This window comes from Podarcis raffonei, chromosome 12, assembly GCF_027172205.1.
Source record: "Podarcis raffonei isolate rPodRaf1 chromosome 12, rPodRaf1.pri, whole genome shotgun sequence".
Taxonomy (NCBI): domain Eukaryota; kingdom Metazoa; phylum Chordata; class Lepidosauria; order Squamata; family Lacertidae; genus Podarcis; species Podarcis raffonei.
This window is the reverse complement of record NC_070613.1, coordinates 51,141,411-51,165,174: the sequence shown is the minus strand read 5'-3', so window position 1 is coordinate 51,165,174 and position 23,764 is coordinate 51,141,411. Positions and strand designations below refer to the sequence as shown.

The 23,764-nt window shown below is 41.7% G+C and overlaps 1 protein-coding gene and 1 long non-coding RNA gene across 23 annotated transcripts in view; one reads left to right on the top strand and one right to left on the bottom strand.

Annotated features, from left to right (window-relative positions):
• ARPP21 (cAMP regulated phosphoprotein 21) overlaps window positions 1-23,764 on the bottom strand; it is a 255,503-nt gene that overhangs the window by 13,159 nt on the left and 218,580 nt on the right. For all 21 annotated transcript variants that reach the window (XM_053359483.1, XM_053359482.1, XM_053359485.1 and 18 more), the window contains one exon: window positions 19,962-20,088. In XM_053359483.1, the coding sequence (XP_053215458.1) occupies window positions 19,962-20,088 (127 nt within the window). The remainder of the gene's footprint in view (window positions 1-19,961; window positions 20,089-23,764) is intronic.
• LOC128398428 (uncharacterized) overlaps window positions 1-23,764 on the top strand; it is a 93,885-nt gene that overhangs the window by 69,826 nt on the left and 295 nt on the right. The window contains exons 4-5 of one of the 2 annotated variants that reach the window (XR_008327107.1): window positions 18,348-18,480; window positions 23,206-23,316. This is a non-coding gene — a long non-coding RNA (uncharacterized LOC128398428). The remainder of the gene's footprint in view (window positions 1-18,347; window positions 18,481-23,205; window positions 23,317-23,764) is intronic. The other variant, XR_008327108.1, reaches the window with a different exon arrangement.

Below are 23,764 nucleotides of genomic sequence, written 5' to 3'. Positions count from 1 at the left end.
AGAGCAGAGCTTTGAACTAGTATCCTCTGTAGATTATTATTGTTGGTGTATTATCTCCTAATGCTATTGATTTTAAAATGCCCTTTAGTTCTGGTATAGAAATCCCAACCTCCCAAGACTTGTTTTCAGCAAAGCAGCGGTATATTTATAGTAACACTGTCACTAAAAGGGCTCTGTTCATCTGCACTTACTGAACCCAAGATGCAACTACATCATTCTAGGCGGATGTAAGCTTAGCTGTGTAGTGCTGCAGTGCGATGAATAGAGCAAAACTAGAGCATTTTCTGTTAGCTTGCTTCCAGCTGAGAAAACTCCTTTCTACTAACCACAACAATACACTAAAGTGGTGATTGCAAAATTAAGTATAGTAGTCTTAAAACATACTGCATATTTTGGGCATGTAGTCTCGAATGTTTGCAAAAGAAGGCCTTTATAATCCTGGCCTCCTCCCCCTAGTGAAATTTTGTCTCTTTCGCAATTTAAACCAGGATCACTAACAGGGGCCCTGGACTCTTAGCTTTATTTAATTTTTTTAAGTACGTCAACCAGACACTTTTAAAGAAAGTTATAAAACAAAACAAGACAATTCTGAGGCTTTGGCACTTGGCAGGCAGGCAGCGGCATTCCTCAGTACAGTACAGGTAACCACTTTCCCTGTTGCTAAGCAAGAAGAGGAAGGAATTTTGAACATCCCCACCTGGGACTTTGGAGGAGGCTAGAACAGCAGAAAAAGCAAAAGCAGCTGGACATAGGACGATAGTGGAGTTTGCTTATGTACTTTCCTAATGCCCACATTATTTCATTCAATCTGCAGGTGGGATGCCTGGACAGAATCAGACACAACTGGCTGGCTTTGTTTCAGAGGGCAGTAAGTCCTTTGAAATAAATGGTGCTTTCTTCCTACTGGAGAAAAAAAATGGCAATATTGCAGTGTATCTTTTCTCAATTATCCATTTCCCCCCACCAGCCGCTACTGGTCTGCTGTTTATTAATATACAGTAACCATAAATCAAAAAACCTGGTAACCTTAATTACGCAGTAATTTCGCTCTACCTCAGTCTCTTCAGCAGGGCATGAATAAAATATTTTGGTCATGCCAACTCATCAAACTACCATTCAAACAAAAACATACACTGTTGTATGGTAAACTAGTTTTAATTAGTCTAAATTTCACTCTTAATTTCTACCAACAGAAAAAGCCAAAACAAAAAGCACTTGTGGTATGTGTCCAAGATTTGTGTAATAAAAACATATATATTTGAAACCAATTTTTTTTAATTAAGGTAGGTTGGCATTTTGGCTTATTTTCTTTTCTCACTCCAAGGGAACAGTAGGTAAGGTCAATCCTGTAGCTTATGTGAGGAAATTGAATGAGAGATGGCTCCTAGGAGATGTGGCATTATTAACAAGAACACGAAACAGGGCACAGTTGAACAATTTAAAGATAAATGATCACACTTGGGTTTTTTTGCCATCAGAATAGGAAACGCGAGAGAGCTTTCATTTGACACAATTGTATCTGAGTAGGTATTTAAATGGGAAAGAAATGATTGGAGAAATGCGGATTCAAGCAAGCTAGGGAACCACTTCCCCAGTGCAAGAAAGCACTGTCTGTTCTTTTTCTCATTTTTCTCAAAAAAGCACTTCCAAAACACAGTGCAGCTTTAAGAATGTCTTGATATTGGAAAATGGTTTCCTATTGAAATCCAACCTTGCGCCTGCTGTTTCTGGGCTTTATGCTCCTTCAGGTACCCTTCTGTTTTTATGCTTCAAAATACCCCTTGCTTTTTCAAATACACATTTTTTTTATTAAGTTAAATATTAAGGGTACCTTTTATATAACGTGAAACTCAAGGCAGCCACAGAATTCGGAAAAGAAACATTCATTTTTGTTTCTTATTTAAAAACGAGCCTTTCTGGGGCTGTGACCGTAAGGCGAAGCAACTGCAATTATTTTCGCTTGCAACGTTCTAAATCAGGGGCTTCAATTGTAGCAGTATAATTTAGGCAAATCGGCTTGTCTAGAGTCCTGGAAACTATCTGTAGCCCTAAACCTGGCGCAAATGCATTACCAGTGCAATCTATGCATGAATATCGGAACTAAATGAGTACAACATTCCAGGTCAATGTGTACTTACTTAGGAGTAAGCACAATGAAGCTCAGAGAAACTGACTTCCAAGCAAACATCTACATGGAAACAATGAAAGCTAGTGAGAGCACTGGCTCCATCTGACTCAGTATTGTCTACACAGACTGGCAAGCACCTCTCCAGAGGCAGGAAACATTGCCAGCTCCACCAGGAGATACCAGGAACTGAACCTCAGAATGTTTGCACACAGACCAGATGCTCTAGCACTGAGCCACAGCCCTTGAACACTGCCTAGGCAGACGTTTTCAGTATTCTGAAATCCTTGGATTTGATAAGAGACAAAAGCGTCACCCAGCCAATAAATAACACAAGCAAGAACAGAGTGAAAGAAAAACGTTTCATGCTGCTGAGCTCACTAACACCAACGGACAGTCTGCGGCTTTGTGGAGATGAGGGTAATAAAGATGTTTCAACCAAAGCCAGCATTGTGCGAAACAAAAACAATTTTGCATTGTTGGCAAATGCAGTCTCTGTAAGCTATGTTCCCAAAATATGATATCTGATTTTAAACTTGTATTTAACTCAAGTTTATCATCAGAGGAAGACTTGACAGTGGGCAAATGTCTATGCATTTGGGGGCGAGGGAGAGAGGTCTTTGCAACCACATTTGAAGAATACAGTGGTACCTCGCAAAACGAAATTAATTCGTTCCGCGAGTTTTTTCTTCTTGCGAGTTATTTGTCTTGCGAAGCACGGTTTCCCATAGGAATGCATTGAAAATCAATTAATGCGTTCCTATGGAAACCGCTTGCCGGGCTGGCGGTGCGGAGAAGGGCTTTTCTCCCCACCGCAAGCCTTCAGAACAGGTCCGGGAACAGAGGAGAAGGCGCGCAGCACTTCTCCTCTGTTCCCGGGGCTTGCGGTGGGAGGAGGGTTTTTCCTCCCCACCGCCAACATTCAGAACAGCATTCTGAATGTTGGCGGTGGGGAGGAAAACCCTTCTCCCACCGCAAGTCTTCAGGACAGGTCTGGGAACAGAGAAGGTGCGCAGCGCTTCTCCTCTGTCCCCGGACCTGTTCTGAAGACTGGCGGTCCACCGCCAGCCTTCAGAACAGCCTTCCGAAGGCTGGCGGGGGGAGGAGGTCTCTCCGCCCCACCGCCAGCCTTCGGAAGAGGTCCGGGGACAGTGGGGAAGACGCGCTGCGCTTCCCCGCTGTCCCCGGAGATTTCCCTATGGGCTTTCATCTTGCGAAGCAAGCCCATAGGGAAATTCGTCTGGCGAAGCACCTCGAAAAACGGAAAACTCTTTCTTCTTGCGAGTTTTCCGTCTTGCGAGGCATTCGTCTTGCGAGGTACCACTGTACATTTATGAGGGGGCAGGTTATGGATTTGTTTTGTTCTTGTTCATGCTTTTATTGTGTATTTTGTGTTTTTATGCTGCGAACCACCCCATGGTAGGCAGGGAAGAGCCAGCAGCATGCTTTTCTCTTAAAACAATCTACTGATCGCATAAGGCTGTCCAGAATTTATTAGAACACACACTAACTGATTACATTTAAATACAAGGTACTCAAATTGCCAGTATGGTTCTCCTTATCTGGGTTGGGATTGTGGGCTGGGGGCTTTAGTGCTTTGCCCTCTGTGGTGGTCTTGCTTCTGACCAGGGGTGGGGAGGGCACACCTGCAATTTACATTGCGATGACGTCTCCCATTTGCCTCAATGGGAGGTTTCCATCCTCTATGCACAGGACCCCCAATCTGAATCTGGATAACAGAGGCGGGCAATGGGTTCAAGTACCTTGTCCCTCCTCCCCACTAGACTCCATGTTTCTGTGCCCTGGAAGCCCTGGATCAGTTCTTTTCACAATCGAGTCAATGGGGGCAGATATGATCTGGCATTGGTGGTGATGGGCAAACGGTACAACATTTTTGCCATTTTAAGGATATTTATTTTATCAGAACTGACTTGCTTGTATGCACAGGCTTTCTCTCTTTCCTCCTCCGATTCCTGCAGCAACTCACTTTTCCTTACCTCCTGTCATTCAACTTACTGTTCAGCTACTAAGGGACCAGTCTGAGCACTGAAAAGCACATTGGAGCTGCAAGAGGAAGTGGGAATGCGCTCTTCCAACTTCTCCCTTCCCATACCTTTATCTACTTTTCAAAGGTAAAAGGACTCCTGACTATTAGGTCCAGTCGTGGCCAACTCTGGGGTTGCGGCGCTCATCTCGCTTTATTGGCCGAGGGAGCTGGCGTACAGCTTCCGGGTCATGTGGCCAGCAGGACTAAGCCACTTCTGGAGAACCAGAGCAGCGTATGGAAATGCCGTTTACCTTCCCGCCGGAGCAGTTCCTATTTATCTACTTGCACTTTGATGTGCTTTTGAACTGCTAGGTTGGCAGGAGCAGGGACCGAGAAACGGGAGCTCGCCCCGTCGCGGGGATTCGAACCGCCGACCTTCTGATCGGCAAGTCCTAGGCTCTGTGGTTTAACCCACAGCGCCACCCGCGTCCCACCTTTTCAAAGGTAACCACCCTAGTAACACCACAATGGGGACAACAAGAGGTGCTCTCAAATGTCCTCAAGGCCACTCGTGCACACCATGTTGGCGACTCAATGGAATGGACTTACAAGGACCTGCTTGGCTTTAGTAAAACCATTTGTGAAACTAAGCAATGGGAGAGCCTAGTCATTTATATCTTGGCTTCTGGCCAGGGCCATCTTAAGCATGTCTGGCGCTGTTGTGCAAAGCTCCCTCCAGTTCCGGCGCCCCCGTTTCCCAGAGTTTTTTAGGGAGGACGGCACTGCTGGCGGGGCTGGAGGAGGTGGGCAGCAGCAGCTGGAGGGCGGCTCCTCCGGTGGGGAAGAGGCGGAGGCTGGACTCAGCGCCTCCCAGCTCAGCTGGCCGCTTTGTGCCGCGGTGGCCACAGCAGACAGAGGCTCCAGGCGCGGCGCTGCTTTGGCATGGCATGGTGGGGGTGGGCGAGGGCAGCGAGCTGATGCGGGGAGGCGCCACGTCCAGCCTCCACCTTTTCCCTGGTGCCCTCCAGAACTTGGCACCCCGGTGCCACTAGCCTGTATGGGTAAGACGCCCCTGCTTCTGGCCACACATACAGATCCTTCACAACTCCCATTCTGCAAGCAGGAATGCCATGAAGTCTCCCATTAACAGTACTTTTTTTTTGTTTCGTCTGAATTGGAAAATTGTGGTTAACAGCTTCATATTAAACCAACTAAAAAACATGGTTTAATATTCTGGGTTTGCTCTAAAGCTGTTAGCCATAGTTTATCAGTATCAGATGGAATGGGAAACTATATTTAATGGAGACCTCCTGGGAGGAAGCAAAAAGGCTGAGTGAATGGCTAAAAGGCTTGTCCATATTTTTGGCTTATTGAGATATGCTTATTTAGGCAAAGTCAATGAATTTATTCTCTGCAAAAACTAATATTAAAATAGTTAACAAAAAAAGCACTTTGGTTTTTTAGGAGGGTGGTGGTATGTGATTATATTAATTCATCCAAAGCTTAGACAGCATTTGCAGAAAGATCAGCTCCCACCAAGATCCACCAAACAACAAATCACCACTACAATATGTAATTAAAAGTAACAAATGTTTTTCCTAATGACAAGGAAATGTAATATGCAGAATAAAATGTTCCTTATGGTTTTAGTTATTGTCCTATTTTGGTGATTAATGTGACTTATTAAAACAAAAGGATATGGCAATTTAATCCTCAAGTTAAGATATATATTCCTAGCAAATATATCATTCCTAACTTCAAAAGCTGCCTTCTTTAGAGCTTGTTTCTTCAATATCTCACTCTCACAAAAACTTCTGCAAAAGTGTAAGCAAATTAGGCTGCAAGTAATGAACAAATAAATATTCCATAAGAATTTTAGCAAGGCTTTTGTTTTGTATATAGCAATGGTAATGTTTAAAGGGGGGAAAGATAAATCTAATGTTTAATCATTGGAAATGTCTAGAATGTAGCAAAGCTCTTGAACTGGAAACCAATATTATTCATAATGAATGGATGCTTAGTACCTCAAAGAACTCATTTGCTCTTTGTCCACATGCCTTGACTTAAGCATGGCTTTCTTTCCTTAACCACAGTTAAGCACTGTTTGCGTGAGATGTTGCTGAGCTAATTCCCATCATCCTTGACCATTGGCCATGTTGTCTGGGGCTGATGGGACTTGGAGTAGAGCAACAAATGCAGGAAATCACGTTGGCTACCCCTGATTTAGCACATTTATACCTCATTTTCCTTCCACCACAAAACGAAAGGCAACTTCTATGAGGTTCTCATATGGTCTCCCATTAAGGAATTGGCCATTCGCAGACCTGCTTATCTTTAGCAAAGTGGCTGTGTTATAGACTCTCAGATCATACCCTGCTTATTGAAAGAGAAAGACACTTTTATCCCCTGTATGGTATCTAACTAATTTTGTTTGTGTAGCAATTTACAGCATAGGAGTTGTTAGGGGTTAGTTAGTAGGAAGATGGGTAATGTTTCTTGGCATCGCCTTCTCCAGCAAAGAATGATGCATATAAGCCTCAGATTCTAAATGAAAATACAGTCTGCAACATAAACTATTTAAGAGGATGAAAATGAACCCATTAAAAACAAGCTTCAACCACTTTTATAGTCAACTGATAAAAATAAAACCCTAATTACGACTATAAAACAAACCCCACAAATGGGCCTTTTTTATTCTGAAGCAAACTTTCCATCTTAAAATGAAATAATAAAAGAAGTCATCAGAATGTGCTTTGCATAATTTCATGTTATGATGCATTACAATTTGCACAAATAAAAGTCCCGACAGGCACCCAAAAGCAGGAAGATAACATATTGTCCCGGCAAATGATCAAAATGCTGACATTGACAGCTGTGATTTATTGAGGCAATTCAAATACACTTTGAAAGTATATTAGCTTTGCCTCTGCCCACAAAGGGCACATTTCAGCAGGGTAGACCACTCCAATGATAAATGACGTACCAGGACCCAGTGAAGGCAATTGCCACATCAGATGCCCAAAGGCCCCAAATTACTGTGATAATGTGGTTTTCATGATAATGCCTCACATTTGGTGGCATCCAGAATAAGTGAAGAATAATCTTTGCTGTGCTTTGAAGGCGGGAAAGGAAGATAACATTATGACAGCAACTGTGCCTCTATAGTCACATTTTCACATTTACAATGGCTTGCAAATGGCATCTGGAATTAAACATGACCTCTGAGGTCACAGACGGTGCCCTGTCTTTGAAACCAAAAAGAAGAAAGCACTACAATAATCAGATCTTAAAAGCATAAGGATACAGAATGCCACCAAAGGAAAATCTGCCCTGATGTGCCATTCAGGAGAACGAACAAATTGAGCTTTATGTACGAAGGCAACTGTGATGTGCCATAGTTTTTTAAAAAGACTAAGGTTGCAATCCTGTACCCACTTCTCTGTATGTAAAACCCATGGAATGATACATGTATAGGATTGCGCTGTAATAGTAAAATCCCAATTAATATACTCAAGAACAAGGCAAGTGGGTATAAGATCATGAAATAATTCATTTGCCGATTTTGGAACTGATCATCTACAGTATCCTGAGAAGAACTGAGCCAGATTTACACCTCAATATTACATAGGATTATGTGGAAGTATACATAGTTAAACACAACTAAGCTCAACAAAAGCATGCTCAGAATTGCAACTATAGTTTCATATCATTTCAGTTCCATTGTCAAATTATTTTATGGATCTAATTTAACGATTAGGTAAATAGGAACATAATACGCAATGACATTGCTTGCTATCAAGCTGCATTTATTTCATGCTGCAAAGCATCTTTTAGGTTTTAGATGCATTTGCAGGAATTTAACCGAGTACATGTAAAGTGTAATTTTAACAGACTTTTTATTGCTAGCTAATGAAAACTGGATGCATTCAGAATTATTTTAAGCTCAGTGCAGCGTGAAAAGAATTACTTTAATATACCATTATTGTGATGAACTTTACAACAGCTTTTAGAAAAGAAAATACAGTAGTACAGCATGTAAATGGACATGCATTTTCTGGTTTCCCAGGGCAAAATGAAGGGCCACTTTTTGTACCCAAGTACAGATGTCAGTGTCTGAAATGCACAGGCATTGTAACAGGTATTAAAGAGGTGTGTGTGTGTGTTTTAAATTCATATTTTTCTTTCAAAATAATCACAAATGGGACCTCAGTTCTTTCAAACATAGTTGAAACATGCACACACCCTTCAGATCTGTGAATTTATGAACAGATGGCAGCAATGATTTAACTCTTTTCAGGTTTTTAAAAAACCCATAATTACAAAACACAGGGCATGTTTCCTATAGATGTATCAAAACTGTGCTGCTGTTACCATGATATTTTCAAAATGACAACTAGATATAAAAGCCTGGGAGGAATGTTCCCTTAGTTCTTTTGCTCAGTTCCCCCATTTAATACACAATTTAACAATGTGAAGCACCTCTTATTTATACTGCTTTATTACACTATTATTATTTCTTACTGTTGGGGGAAAATATATATCACTTTGGGGGATTTGCTCCAAATCTTTTGAGGAGCATAGCCTAAACTGAGTCTTATAGGATTGTTCATCAGTCATTGTTGAGCTTCATGTACCATTGACAACCTTCACACTTCCCCTTTCAGCTCAAAGTAATGTATGCTAAAACTGATATTCTAATACTACTGTTGCAAAAATGTACTCCTATACTGAAGAGTTGTTAGGAATCCAGTTTTAGAGGGAATAACAAGTGGACCCACCCAGATCCACTTTCAAACTCCATTTTCCCTGGTTCTCGGCACCATTGGATGCTATGGTGAATTTAGATCCATTTTAGATCAAACTGGAGCCTGGACATTCTGGACTCCAGGATCCCAAAGCATTTCAGAGTTCAATACATCTCTAATTGGGGTAATAAACCTGGCTGCAATCTAAGTTGCTGGATTTTAGACAGCACTCTTGCATCCAATGACTGAAAAGTTATGAGCCCAGCTCCTCCTTTCATACACAACAGTGGAAGCGAACCCACATGCTGAAGATACAGAGACGATGCTTAATGCAGGACTGCCTAAGCACAATAAAGCTCACAGAATTTGCCCCTTGTTCCAATGGGCTTCCATCAAGGTTTTCCAAAACTAGTAATCACACCAAAGTGACAAACTAGGAGCAAATACTTCTGAATCAAGTCATAATGCTAGCAATCAATTCCAGGGGATACTTCCTGCCTCCAAAAACATACAGAATATTTTTAGGTTCTTACCCAGTGCACAGAGCCAAAGTAGAGAAAAAGCTTTTCTTGGGGTCTAGTTGCCTTTGGGGCATGTACCGGTAAGTAAACAGCTGCAAAATGGCAAGACTTGACCTGAAATCCTATACCTACTTACTTGCGAGTAAGTGCAATTTACTTCGGTGGGATTTCTGAGTATATTGTGGTGGCAGTGATTGTATATTACTCCCCCCCCCCCGAACTGTAGAGTCTATGGTTTGAATAAAGCAACAAATCCTTAGAAAGGGTAAGGTTTTGCATAAAAAGGAAGGATCTAAACACGAAAATAAATAAATAAAAGCCACATCCCTAAGCAATCCCGATGGAATAAAATTAACTGATTTTCACAGATGAACTGTTTTATGAGAAAGAAATACATTTCCCTTTACAGTACTTCCCCCCTCCCCAATTTATGTTGCAATATAAAGGTAAATGCTTTCCCCCAAAATCGATATATTTGCACAAAAATGGCCAATATATATATATATATATATATATATATATATATATATATATACACACACATATTGACAAAACTACATGTTGAAAGCTATTGTTCCATACTACATTTTCATATAGATATTATTTCATCAGCATTACACTTCTGTCAGATAATTTTCCTCTTGTTTAGCATAGGATTTTGATCTCTATAACTATAGGTGTGTAAAGCAGAAATTTGCCAAGTTGTAATATAACTATATGGCATACTGTATATGTAGTAATTCAACCATATGCACAAATTCACCTCACACTGGCAATGTGGCAAAGTGGTTTGCCATCTGGTTAACTGCATGCTGGGTTACATTACTTATGGTACGTACATTACTAGGTAAATGCATCTATAGTAACCTTGGCCTTAATACTGGGTTGAGATTTTGTTGATTGCTTGAAATCTATTTTTAAAGTGCAGTCGTCAGAAGTCACACTAATAAATGTTGCTTATTCCATAGTTTGGGATGCGGGTGGCGCTGTGGGTAAAAGCCTCAGTGCCTAGGACTTGCCGATCGAAAGGTTGCCGGTTCGAATCCCCGCGGCGGGGTGCACTCCCGTTGCTCGGTCCCAGCAGTTCGAAAGCACCCCCGGGTGCAAGTAAATAAATAGGGACCACTTACTGGCGGGAAGGTAAACGGCGTTTCCGTGTGCTGTGCTGGCTCGCCAGATGCAGCTTTGTCACGCTGGCCACGTGACCCGGAAGTGTCTGCGGACAGCGCTGGCCCCTGGCCTCTTAAGTGAGATGGGCGCACAACCCTAGAGTCGGACACGACTGGCCCGTACAGGCAGGGGTACCTTTACCTATTCCATAGTTTAGGATTGAAGCCTTAGTGTGGTACATTTTCATGATGCATAAGGTTATCACTAGCAGGAATATAGGTCACCACTATGGTAAGATGTACTGGATTTCCATTTAAATTATGCTAGTTATTTCTAAATTTGCATCTGTACATATAAATTAGCATATGCGAATTTCCTGCACATCTCTGTCCTTTGTATGTATACCCTAGGGGTAATTTATTGGAGAGTGGCTCAATTCTCCCCCCCCCCTTTTTTCTATAAAATACCTATTCAAATGCCACTGGCTGGATACCAAGTCTGTTCCTTACTTTCTTCCTGAAAACGAAGCAAATGCTGGTTGATTAATTGCAACTTGTCTCGAAACAGCAACATATGCCATTTTGCTAGTCAATTACAAGCATCTCTCTGAGGCAAACCATTCTTTTAACGTGCTCACACCTGTTTCCTCAATAAATCATAGTAGTCTATATTTACCCAGTGGGCCACATTATGTTGCAAATGAGAAGCTAGATGCAGTTCCAACTCCACAGTACCTTTGCATTATGTATCAGGAATGAATATATGAGCAACTTCTTCAGTTTTTTGTCCAAAGCTTGTACTGCCTGTGCAGTAATGGAATAAGCTATAGTACATAAAAGTGTAATGAACAACAACAACACACATCTGAAATCCACAACCTTAGAGGAATTGTGAAAAATGCCTATTTTGGGGGGTGACAAATCTAGAATTTATTCTTGGAAGTAATGTCACAGTGCCAAACACATGGTGGTGCCTTTTCTTTCCTCTTCGGGGTCTGAAACAATAATGAGAGTTTCATCTTTTTGCCATATAGATTAACTGTAAAATTAGAGAATGGTTTGGGAAAGTATTTGAAGTGTATTCCTTTCACCACTGAATAAGCAAACCCAGGTTTCTATATCTGGGATTAGATAAGGCCTGCCTCATTGAAGTAATTAAACACAGGTGATCAATGCATGTAGACACACACACACACACACACACACACACACACACACACACACTTTTTTAAAGCTTAGTAGAATCAGACTATAAGCACTTCAGTTATATAGACATGCAAATTCTTAAACTAAGGATCTTGTTGTCACTTTGTTTCTGTCATTTTAGTTAAGCCCATTCATTAAAATACATCTCTTGCCTCTTTGAAAGCTTGTTTATGAATAAGAGTATCAAGGCAATAATCTTCCACACCCCCTGAGCAGCGGCTATAAATGCTAACTGTACATTATTAAGACAGATATATTGCCCTTCATTTGAGGAAAAACGTTTGGCGTTTGTAGAATATGCGCAAATGCCTGTCATGGAAGGAACTATGTATATTTTAAATATGTATCTGCCTCAGGTAATTGCAGCCTATTGACAGAGATGCTATTGTATGCAGTCAATTGTTCTCTGTTCTCAGGAAAAAGCAGAGATTATTTTAAAAGGAGAAAGATAATGTGTTTGAGTAACACAGGCACATTTGAATAAGAATAACCTACCTTAGGTCATAGGAACACAGCAATGAATTAAAATGCCAGAATTTTCTGCTTCTAAATTTCTGTGTTAATCTTCCTGAACACCTTCTAGGCTGTGGTTCAACCAATAGAGTATAATACTGTTAAGTCTTTCTTTGTTCAGTACTGTAGATTGTTTTCATGAATGATCTAAAGCAGATTCTGTAAGATTTGGTTATTTTGGACACAATCCAACCATTACAAGCAGGAGCGACAAGCTGCTGGCCTTCGCATCATTGTGGGCTAACAGCATCCCAGTGCAGTATGGAGAGTGTCACAAGCCTCACCAGGAGCCTCAGCGAGAAACTTCTGAAAAGACTGGCACAAGCAGCTATTCAGTATGAGGTGACGGCTTGCATGAACTAATAGATGGATGGTCAATCTTGCTCCTTCCACCTCCTCTCATTCCCTAGTAGTGAATCAAATTTGCTTCCTGCCCCTCCCTCCTTTACAGCAGTCCGATTCTGCCCTGAGCTTGTGACACTCTGAGTGGCAATAATCTACACACTCAGGCTGGTTCTGGTTCATGCCGTTACAATTCATCCTAGGAAACAGTGATAGGTAAAGGTAAAGGGTAAAGGGACCTCTGTCCATTAGGTCCAGTCCTGACCAACTCTGGGGTTGTGGCACTCATCTTGCTTTATTGGCCGAGGGAACCGGCGTACAGCTTCCAGGCCATGTGGCCAGCATGACTAAGCCACTTCTGGCAAACCAGAGCAGCGCACGGAAATGTCGTTTACCTTCCTACCAGAGCGGTACCTATTTATCTCCTTGCACTTTGATGTGCTTTTGAACTGCTAGGTTGGCAGGAGCAGGGACTGAGCAACAGGAGCTCATCCCATCGCAGGGATTTGAACCGCCGACCTTCTGATCGGCAAGCCCTAGGCTCTGTGGTTTAACCCACAGTGCCACTGCTGAGTAGCAATAATCTACACACTCAGACTGGTTCTGGTTCACACCGCTACAATTCATCCTAGGAAACACTGATAGGTACATGTCTACTATATGTATACCGCATTGGAGAAAGAATTCTAGGAGCAAGCTGACCCCCCAAAAATGGGTGTGGATTCTGGCAGCGCAAGTAGAAGGCCCCAAGGGCTGTTTTGCCTGTTTCCACGTGCATGGCTCTCTACCCTTAGACCTCAATGCCTAGACAAAAAAGGACTACGTTTGCATCTCTAGAAATGGCAAGGTTAGCCATATGGCAAAGTCACTATTCCACACCAAGCAAATGCCAGCTCTCCCCTCTTGCTTCTTTATGAACATAACCCACCAGGTGTTTTGCCAATTAACACTGCAGGTTCTTTAAAAGATCTTTGGTAGTCAATATAGCAGGGAAAAGATATTTCTACTTGAACAGAATAGGAAAACCTCCTCAAACAGCCACAAAACCCCCCTCAAACAGCAAACCTTCTTAAACAGCGATAAAAAACCCTCTTACACTGAGAAATAACCCCAAAGAAACAATTTACCCACCAGACCACCTTTAACCACATACAGCACCAGATCCAGCCATCGGAAGCCTCAGCAGTGTTTGGCCCATCTTCCCACTTGACTATTTTGCTCTGCACCATTTGTACCTGTCTCAGCCAGATGGAGCTGGGTGTCTCCACAACCATCACCTGTGCCAATTAGGGCTCCTAATCTGGGCAATCGAGCCCCAGCTGGGCCAGAGTTTTCCACTGCACCAGGTAACTTAATTTTATTCTGCAGTAACTTGGCCTGCATCTACAACCCCGGTCTATCCTTTCAGCAATCAGTCTAGGGCTTGGGCCCACACTGTGTAACTCTGACTGTTCATAGACTTCCCCACTAAGGCATGCAAGCAAAACTATCCCAGCCCGCCACTTGCCTCCCCCACCTTCCAACATAACATAACCAGAAGGTGTAAACATACAATTCTATCACACTGTGAAGCTATTTGTACCAGAGAAGTTAAATGACTCATCCGTCTCTGGTTTCTTCATCTGGGAAGGTGAACACAAGACCAATTGCCTACTACAAAGGGGTATACGGAAGGGCTTCAAAGTTTAGATTCGGAAAACGTTTTGAAGACAAGTGCTGCTAAATCATGTCCCAGGGCTGATTTCATCTATTTGTGGAGTTGGAGGGGGCTGGGGAGGGAAGAGAGACTCATTTTTATCATGCAGCCAGAAAAGCCAGACTCCGATGATTTTGAACTACTCACAAGGAAAAGTCAAAGTTCAAAAATAAAATACTGATAGTGGCAGAAATGCAATTTGTACAGTGCAGCCTGACAAGAATGCAAGATTGTTTTTATCTTTTCTGGTCAAGAAACCTGGCATTGCTTGACAGATTTATTTGCTCAACTAGATGCTATTCCTTAAACAGAATATGTTGGGGAGATGTGGTCAAATCAAGTAACCAACATGCAGGGAAACCAAGATGAGTGCCACAGTTCAAGGGATTACTGGTAAATATTACAGAAAGTCAACACCACATGTAATTGTCACAATAAATTCATCGTAGGAATCGAGTTATTTGAATCGGGGAGATCAGAAGTTTCATCTCTTATCTTCCATGTAAAATTATATAAGAGCATTTCCTATTATTATAACCCTTTAGTTAAAAAAATATGTATTGAATATTCTTGCCTGTCCTTAATTTTTGTTTACATATGAATGTTAAAGTTATGTTTCTTAGTAAAAGGATTTAACTAACAAAGAATTAAAAAGCAATGTATGAAAAAAAATTCTCCAAGTTAAAAATCAAGCTGCTAAAATGACTGCTCAAGACCAAAATGCCTTCCCATGTGAGCGCATGGGTTTTTGTGTGGAAGCACCCCAAGGGAAGGGTGAGGAGCTTTGGGAGAATGATGCAGTTGTAATACAGAACAAACTTTTGTATTTTGTTTGTAGGTTGTCCAGCGAATGGCAAGCTGGCATTGAAGGTGCAGGGTTCACATTTCAGGAATAAATAGAATAAATAAATGGCCAGACACAGAGCAAGGCCTCATCTGCGGGGGAAAGCACCCTAACCAAAAAGTTAATCTAAGGCCAGACACATCTTTTAGTTCTGATTTTTCAAATAGAAATGTTAGCAGGGAAACGGATATGTTATTAATACTACACATGCACACTAACTGAGCTAATGACGAAAAATGCAGAGCATGGGTTGGCCAAAGATAGATCCTTTAAATGCCAGTGGGTTTAAGACATAAGCATATGCAGAATACTTCTATGTAAGTCAGTTGGAGTTAACTCAGTTAAATGCACCCTGGAACTCTGATAATGCCTCACCTGCTTGGATGGAGGCTAGAGATGCATGTGTGAAATTGGAAATTGGCCTCCAGTACACAGGTAAAGGGACGGGGTGTAAGGGACGGGGTGGCGCTGTGGGTTAAACCACAGAGCCTAGGACTTGCCAATCAGAAGGTCGGCGGTTCGAATCCCTGCGATGGGGTGAGCTCCCGTTGCTCGGTCCCTGCTCCTGCCAACCTAGCAGGGTAAGGTAAACGGCGTTTCCGTGAGCTGCTCTGGTTCGCCAGATGTGGCTTAGTCATGCTGGCCACATGGCCTGGAAGCTGTACGCCGGCTCCCTCGGCCAATAAAGCGAGATGAACGCCGCAACCCCAGAGTTGGTCACGACTGGACCTAATGGTCAGGGGTCCCTTTACCTTTACTTACACAGGTAAAACCCACATTTTATTGCGCTGTCCACTTTTGCTGTTGCCCCACTCAGCATATGAAGCACATGGAAGGGAAAGGTTCTTGGAAAGGAAAGGTTTTTCACCTTTGCTCCATAATATGGTCAACACCATTCAACTTCCTACTCATGCCATGACTTGATTTGAATGGGGAAAATACTTGGAGACCCTTCCTCTGTAGCCCCATCCATTTAGTTTTTGCTAGAGTCCAAGTCTGTGCAATAATGCTAAAACAACTGTGCTGCACACTAACTGCAAGCCTGATAAAGTCCCTGCTAACCAATGGGCAGATTAAAAATAAACAAATCTTCCATTGACTATGGATAATGCAGATCTGCCGTAGACAGATTATTTTAATTACAATGCTGCTGATGAAATGAACTAAATCAGAGTCTAGAAAACTGAATGAAGTTGTGTAACAAAGCTTTTCATTGAGTGATAATTTAAACAAGGTGCTCCTATGATGAATATTTTGTGAAGCAGAGTATTCTGGAAATGTGTCTCACTTTTTTAACAGCCAAGCTGTATTCTCCAAAAGCACATACACACGAGTTCTCATCCTTCTTGCAAAATGATTTATTGCTGTCAGATTGTAATCTAATTTTAGGTGAGCTCATACCCCTCCACTGCCTTAGAGCCATTTTAACTTCATATTGCTCCCTTACCATAGCCACGAAGAAGAAAAGATACACACTCCCTCGTGCATTAAGGATGCTATCCTGACATTTTGCTTCAGCCAATTGCTCTAGAAATCATCAATATTGCTCTACTCCTAAGCAGACCTTTTCTGAGCACAACAAAAACAAATTGCTTGTATCAGAGCTTGCCTTGACCTCTATATCCCACAGTGGGAAAACCATATGCTTTAACAAGCTTGCAAGAGAGATGAAAGCTTCCAAGACCCCAATGGGCAGGTGAACTTTCTTTTTGTTCTACAGTGTGTAAGCTCCTAAGGCTCAGAAATTCTCATTCATTGCATTTGCTATTCTGCTGGTAGGCACTGCTAACATTCCCATGGGTTTTGCCATACTGCTGCAGCAACAAAGAGTGCTACTAAATCTTTAGGGAAGCTGCTTCGGAAACAGTCATCCATCTACACACAGCTCCACAACCACCTCTTATGTGATATATATTTATTGAAGTCTTACTACTTGGTATGCCTCTTACTATCCACAAAGCCATTCACGTCAACTAAATTGTTTCAGCTTCTGTTTTGCTTATACGTTGCATGCAAGCAGGTGAACAGGCTCATGCACGTGCACACACGGAACATCTCAAAACTTCTGCAAATTCTTGGACTGAGCAAACATTTCCCCTCTTTGCTAGTGGGATTTGTAGCTTTCCTCAATCATACCATTTTGATTTAGCATAGCTGCTAGAGTCCCCAGCCCTGATTCCAGTTCTGTAGTTCTAGGCTCCATTTTGTATGTTATACATGTTATAAAAGTGGTTAACCCTTTGGCATGTATGTTTCTACTCTCAGCCACTGAGAGGTGGTCTACCATATCCACAGCCTGATAGGAGGGAAAGATTGCTTGCAAGACTTGTTCAAACCTCTGAACTACCTTTCCTATACCAAATTGTGGAAATCATATGTTTGTTAATAATAAAAAAAGGATGCTTAAAGATTAGTTCATCCCTCTGAATAGAGTGCAGAAACTACAGCCTGAAAGAAGATACAGCAGCTTTTGGTATCCAGAACTCCCAGAGAAGATCAATGCGTTATTTGGGACACCTCTTCATCACATATTACATGCTTCAGTGCTATGAACATTTCAGAAAGGTTGACCCAATAAAAGATGTCATCGTATGCCCTCTGCAAAGATACAGATACCCTGAAAAGCAATTAATTATGAGCCATATAATTTAGAGATCAAAGTGGTAATTGTACATGGAAGAAATACTAGAATGTAGCTACATATTATTGTAACAAATGAATGACAGTGTTTCTCTCGCTCTAATGAATCGGTCAACTAGTACAGCAAAGAATACTCAGAATATACACAACAGAATTCAGGATATTCAACAATCCAGCCTGAAAATTGTCTTTTGAACATAAAGTATATTAACTGTGGCACTGGCAGTGTTAAGAGGTTTTACCACCATCAAGTGGTATATAATTTTTGTTTAAATAAACAAAACAAAATATAATTAAAACTAAAATAAAATGGGTAAAAATAAGAAGTGTTTTCTTATGATCAAATAACTTCCCAGAACATAGCTGGCATAGTTCAGAATGTTCCATATATGGTTTCTTTAAAGCGATTTCCACATTACCGATGCACAATTTAACTAATAGGTTAAATATGGATTAAGAATCACAGAGCAGAAGAAGATAATTTCATACAATATATTTTGCATTTGGTTGGAAGCCTTAATGTAAATCAGTAATAAATATGGAGCAATGCTGTCGGGACAAATGAAGCAAAACGAGCCATTGTTTTTGCGTAAATGAATTCTCTGTCTCTCCCTTTCAGTGACTGCATTTGCTAAAAAGGTATGAAATGAGGGAAAGGGTGTCACCAATATTGAGAATGCTCATCCAAACCAATATGGCAGAGCTTGGAAGTTACTGAAACAAGAAAATGGTACAAAACAGATATGCTCGTGGTAAATAGCAAATCATTATTTGTTCATGATAAATCATACAAGTCAGTTATAAAGGTTTGCTGGACTAGAGTAACATGAATGATAATGGAAGGATGACAATTCTATCTCTATTATATTAGAGAGACATGGAGGCCCTTCTCATCTCAGAACATTTAGTATGTAATACGTTTATAACTTATAAGCGCTATGTTATCACAACCTCTCGAAGACCGGTTTTAATTTATTCGTGAATTCACGAGAATTTCTGATAAAAGTAGTAGTAGTTTGGTAGGCAGCACACATATTTTTATAACTGGATTAACACTGGATAACTTGAACAGGACAGGAAACTTATAGAACCCAATGATTCTTCTTACTCTCGCGTTCCCAAGTTCTGTTTAACAGCAACACAGTGAGTATCTCACCGACCAGTGCAAACACACATCAGCAGCTTTCTTTCCTTTTGTGTCATTTGCCATTATTAGGCGCGATGTGACACAGTAGGAAAAGAGACCGGTTCACTGTGAGACCTGCTACTCACTCTCTTACAGTGTAACGGCCCCCCTTCCAACTGCTCATCACTGCAGGGATCTAGACCAATGGGGCACCACATAGACTCTAGAGACCCTTGCTCATCATGACTAACTCAAGATGGAGAACTGGAAAACAGCATAGCATTATGAAGACAAGTGGAACATTTCAGGTGGCTGTCTCCCTGTTTCAGAGTTTCAGGCCCGTACACATTGCAATCACCCTTCATTGCTTTCTCTCCACCAGCACCTACTTTAAAAAGATCCAGGCACCTCATTATAATGATGCTACTCAAGTTATCACTGAAATATTAACAATTCTAGTAATATACTTCATGCCCTAGCTTTGATCCAGCATTTTAAGAATTGATGCTTTGAGGACATACAGACTTACAGCGACAGAGCAAAAAAGTATGAATATCCTTTGGATATTTAGTTATTTAGAATGAAGCATTTTTAAATATTTAAGACCCTTGCAAAGGGAAGGAACGGTACGGATTTAGAAAACTATTCCATAAGTCAAGGAAAAAAATAAGACGCAATAAGCCTGTCAAGGCAGAAAGGGAATATGCTTTCCCCACCTCATCCCCAGTGTAGATTGGAGGGTATTCTTTCCTCAATGGGCCACCATTTATCTCTGATTTTTACTGCCACACTTTTCTCCCTGAACCATGTATTTGTACATGTTTAAACTGAATAGAGTCCAGCTGAGCTCTGGCAGAAGGGTCTGTGTGAAAAGATTTGACTGGCCAATACATTGTTGTGGAATATTGTTTGAAGAAACAAATTTGGGTCAGGACTTCAGCTGGGTAAAGAGTTAAAGGTATAAGTGGGGCCGGGGATGTAATTTTGGGAGCCAAGGCTGCTTCCTCTCTTCATACACAGGCATACTGACTAGACTGCGGCACCTATGAATTCATCCAGACACGTAACTTGGAAGATCTAGCTGAAGAATCAAGTAGATGAAAATACCTGCTTGCTGTGCAGTCTGCGGTATTTGTGGGCTCCGTTGTGTATTGTATTGAACAGAGGCCATGGGTCTGTACTGCTGAGTTGCTGAGGTAGGGTATTGACCAGAGGGGTAATAGTACACAGGCATCTGTGGAAAATAGGAAAGAGGAAAAATGTATTGTAAAGCCATACATAGCTCAAGCATATCAATTCGATCATGTACAGAATTATTCATGAAATGTAGGATTTTCGAGCTTAAAAGTCTCCTGATAATATTAGGAAAAGCTGCAAAATTGTAATTTTTTTAAAGCACATCAAATAGTCTACCAAGTGGAATATTGGCTAATCCACAGGTGTGTGTGTGTGTGTGTGTGTGTGTGTATGTGTGTGTGTGTGTGTATGTGTGTGTGTGTAATGCCAACCACCTAGAGAAAGCAAGGAACTTGCTGTTCTCTGGATTCATCACAAGTTCAGAATGACATCCTGCAAATCACCAACACTATTAGATACACTTATATAAAAAGAATACAACATCACAGAGAAAACTGCAAGGCACAAACTACTTCATGTAACAGGGATGGTTACAAAGGTGGGGAGAAGGAACAGGAGAGACCATTGGAATCAGGTGAGAAGAGATGACCTGAGATGACTCACTGCAGAAATGGGGAAAGGAAACAAAAATCTCCAGAACCAGGAAAGTTACAGCAAGAAGAGGTAGCTTGTGGAAGAGCAAGTTCATCAGTTTGACAAATCCTCTAAATGTTTATGAACAAACACTGCCTGCTCTTTCTTTTTCAAAGCCTTTTGTGCTGTTTTTTTGTGGGGGGGGGGGGTTGGAGTCCAGTGGGAGCCTCTGTTTATTTCAATATGCATTCCGCTTTTTGGTGCAGTCGTGGGTGGACACTGAGGAACGTGTAAGTGGTGTACAAGTCCTACCACACATTCAGCACACACCCGGATTATGGTGTGCCAGGGCATGGATACAGAAAGGGGCATGGAAATTCGCTGCTGATTCTTTTTGTACAGGATGTGTGCTAACAGCTTCCTTTACAGCTCTGGCAATGAGCGTAGCAACTGAGACCTAGCACATCTTTCCTAGTTTAGGACCACAAAGTTCAGCTTTTAATTCATCAGGTGACAGCACAAAATGAATGCCTTGATTATCGTTACAAAGATGTCTGCAAACATGACATGAATTCTTTGCAGAAAACTGCAGGTCCATCCTAGAGACTTGGAGGAAAGCTTAAAGCCTGCCATCACTACATGGGAGATGGACTGAAGAAAAGGAAATCTGAATTGGCTCTGCCCCATAGCTTGACCAATCATAGCTAGGAGGAGCTAGGAGCTAGGTAGAGTCATTGTTCTAAAAAAGTGTAGACTTGCACACGCTGGCCAGCTTCCACTCTGACTTGAAATGTTTGTTTTGGGCTTCTCAGAAGTACGCAAAGGCAAGAAGCAGGTGGGTGGAATGCTGGTCTGCAATGGCACACACACCTCAGAGGTTCAGGAACTGTGCTCAGGCTGAAATAAAGCAGTGTGTTTAGTGTTTTCTGACCTAACCACCCCTTAGATCAGGAACAGAGAACCTCTGGACCGTCACATGTTTTTGGGCTACAGTCCCCATCATCTCTGAACATTGGCTTTGTCAGTTGGGGCTGATGGAAACTGGAGTCTCATAGGAGTCTGAAGGGCCACAGGTTTCCCATTGCTGCTTTATGTACAGTGGTACCTCAGGTTACATACGCTTCAGGTTACATATGCTTCAGGTTACAGACTCCGCTAACCCAGAAATAGTACCTCGGGTTAAGAACTTTGCTTCAGGATGAGAACACAAATTGTGCAGCGGCGGCGCAGCGGCAGCAGGAGGCCCCATTAGCTAAAGTGGTGCTTCAGGTTAAGAACAATTTCAGGTTAAGAACGGACCTCCAGAACGAATTAAGTACTTAACCCGAGGTACCACAGTATTCTGTATTCAGAGCCTCCTTGGGCCAGGAATATAGAGTGAAGAGTAATGAAAAATGAAGAGGGAAATGGACAAGTTTTAAAAGATGACTTTGCTCCACCTTGTAATCATTATCAACAAAATATAGCACCTTTGATATTGAAAGGAGAGCTTGGTGGCAAGGCTACATCCTGCAAACCGTAACACACCTTCTTGGATAATCATAAATTAGTAGCTTACATTTAGCAATTTATATTTACCAAGTATTATAGAGACATAAATCAATTCATCTCTGTAGAATTTAGATACTCTTATCTGGAGTTAGCCACAGGGAAACTATTTTTTAAAAATTGACTGCAAGAGAAAGCATTTGTTATAGACTCCATTTAGTGACACTGGAGCTGCTATTGATCTTTCAAAAGAATGCCATTTGCTGGATATAATATCAGGTGGGGAAAAACATGTCGTTTGGGATGATTGATGGAGTAACTTTTTACATTATGCAAATGACATCTATACTATCTGAACAAGATGAGGCTGTGCAGTTGCTGGACTGGAGTCTGGGGGCTATAACTGGCTGAACAAAGGCCAATAAACTGATGTTGTATCCTGATAAGATGGATGCTGTTGGTCAGTGGTTCTTGTGTCTGGGAACTGGAGATAAATCCTGTTTTTCTCCCCCTGCCCCAAGAAGCAGCTTCACAGCTTGATTCAGCACCATAACTGGAAGCCCAGGTGGCATCAGGGCAAGGGTGGCATATTTCTAGCTCCAGCTGGTTCTACCTGTTTATGGATCAGAATAGCTCGCCAGAGAAACCTTGAATGTTCTGGTAACCTTGCAGTCAGACTATAGTAATACGCATTATGTAAGGCTACCTCTGGAAGTCACATCTAGGGCAAAATGTGGACATAAGACTGGTAAGCAGCATATTTAATTAGACAGTACCTATCCTGTGTGAACTGCACTTCCAATATGGCTCTGGGATCAATTCAAGGTTTGGACGTTATCATAGTCCAAGCCCTGAATGATTTAGGTCTCAAATACTTGAAGGAGCACTTTTTTCAATATCTGCTTTCTCAAACACCTTCTTGTGGTCCTTCTGGTGGGGTAGCCCTTTGCGTGGTGATGCAGAATAGGGACCACTGTCTGAGAGGTCTGGTTGTCACCTTCCAGTATGGAGTTTTTGGTGCAGCCTAAAGAAACGTTTCTTCACCTAGGCCTTGGGGACAGATTGAGAAGTTCAAGGCCTGTGACTTTTTAATGCTGTGCTTTAGTGATGGATCAAAGTAATTTCTTTAAATGTTATTGTGTTTATATTTCAGATGTTTCATTGAATTCTTATGGTATTGGTTCTATTTTGTAAATCACCCTGGGATTTTATTAAAATTATCAGCAGCAGCCGCAGCCGTAACAACAACAGCAGCAGCATTAAGGTCAGTTTGGCTGCTGGTCAGATATCTCTGATTGAAAAGTGATGCTGGTTATTGACATAATGTTCTTGGCCATGATTACTAAGGAACATGTGAAGAAAGAAGTGTAGATCAGAAGGATGTGCAGCACATTTTTCTGAAGTGGGGAGAGTAAAGTGGGAATATTCTCCCGCTGAAAATAAAAACCAGGCTGCTCTAGGCATTTTCTAGTCATCAGCTTGCCACAGAGAACTGTCACAGAACAATCAGATAAGAGGCTGGACAGCAAAAGAGAACTCCTGTTAAGCTTCTAAAAGGATGTCTCAGCCAGAGCAAGACAATGCAGGGCAGGAGGAAAAAGCAAGTGAAGAACAAATGCTTTCCACTCCTCTTAGATGTGCCACTTTTAAAATCTATCCGCTCCTTCTTTGATGCAAAAATGGGAAACTGAGCTTTAGAAGGCAGTGGCAAA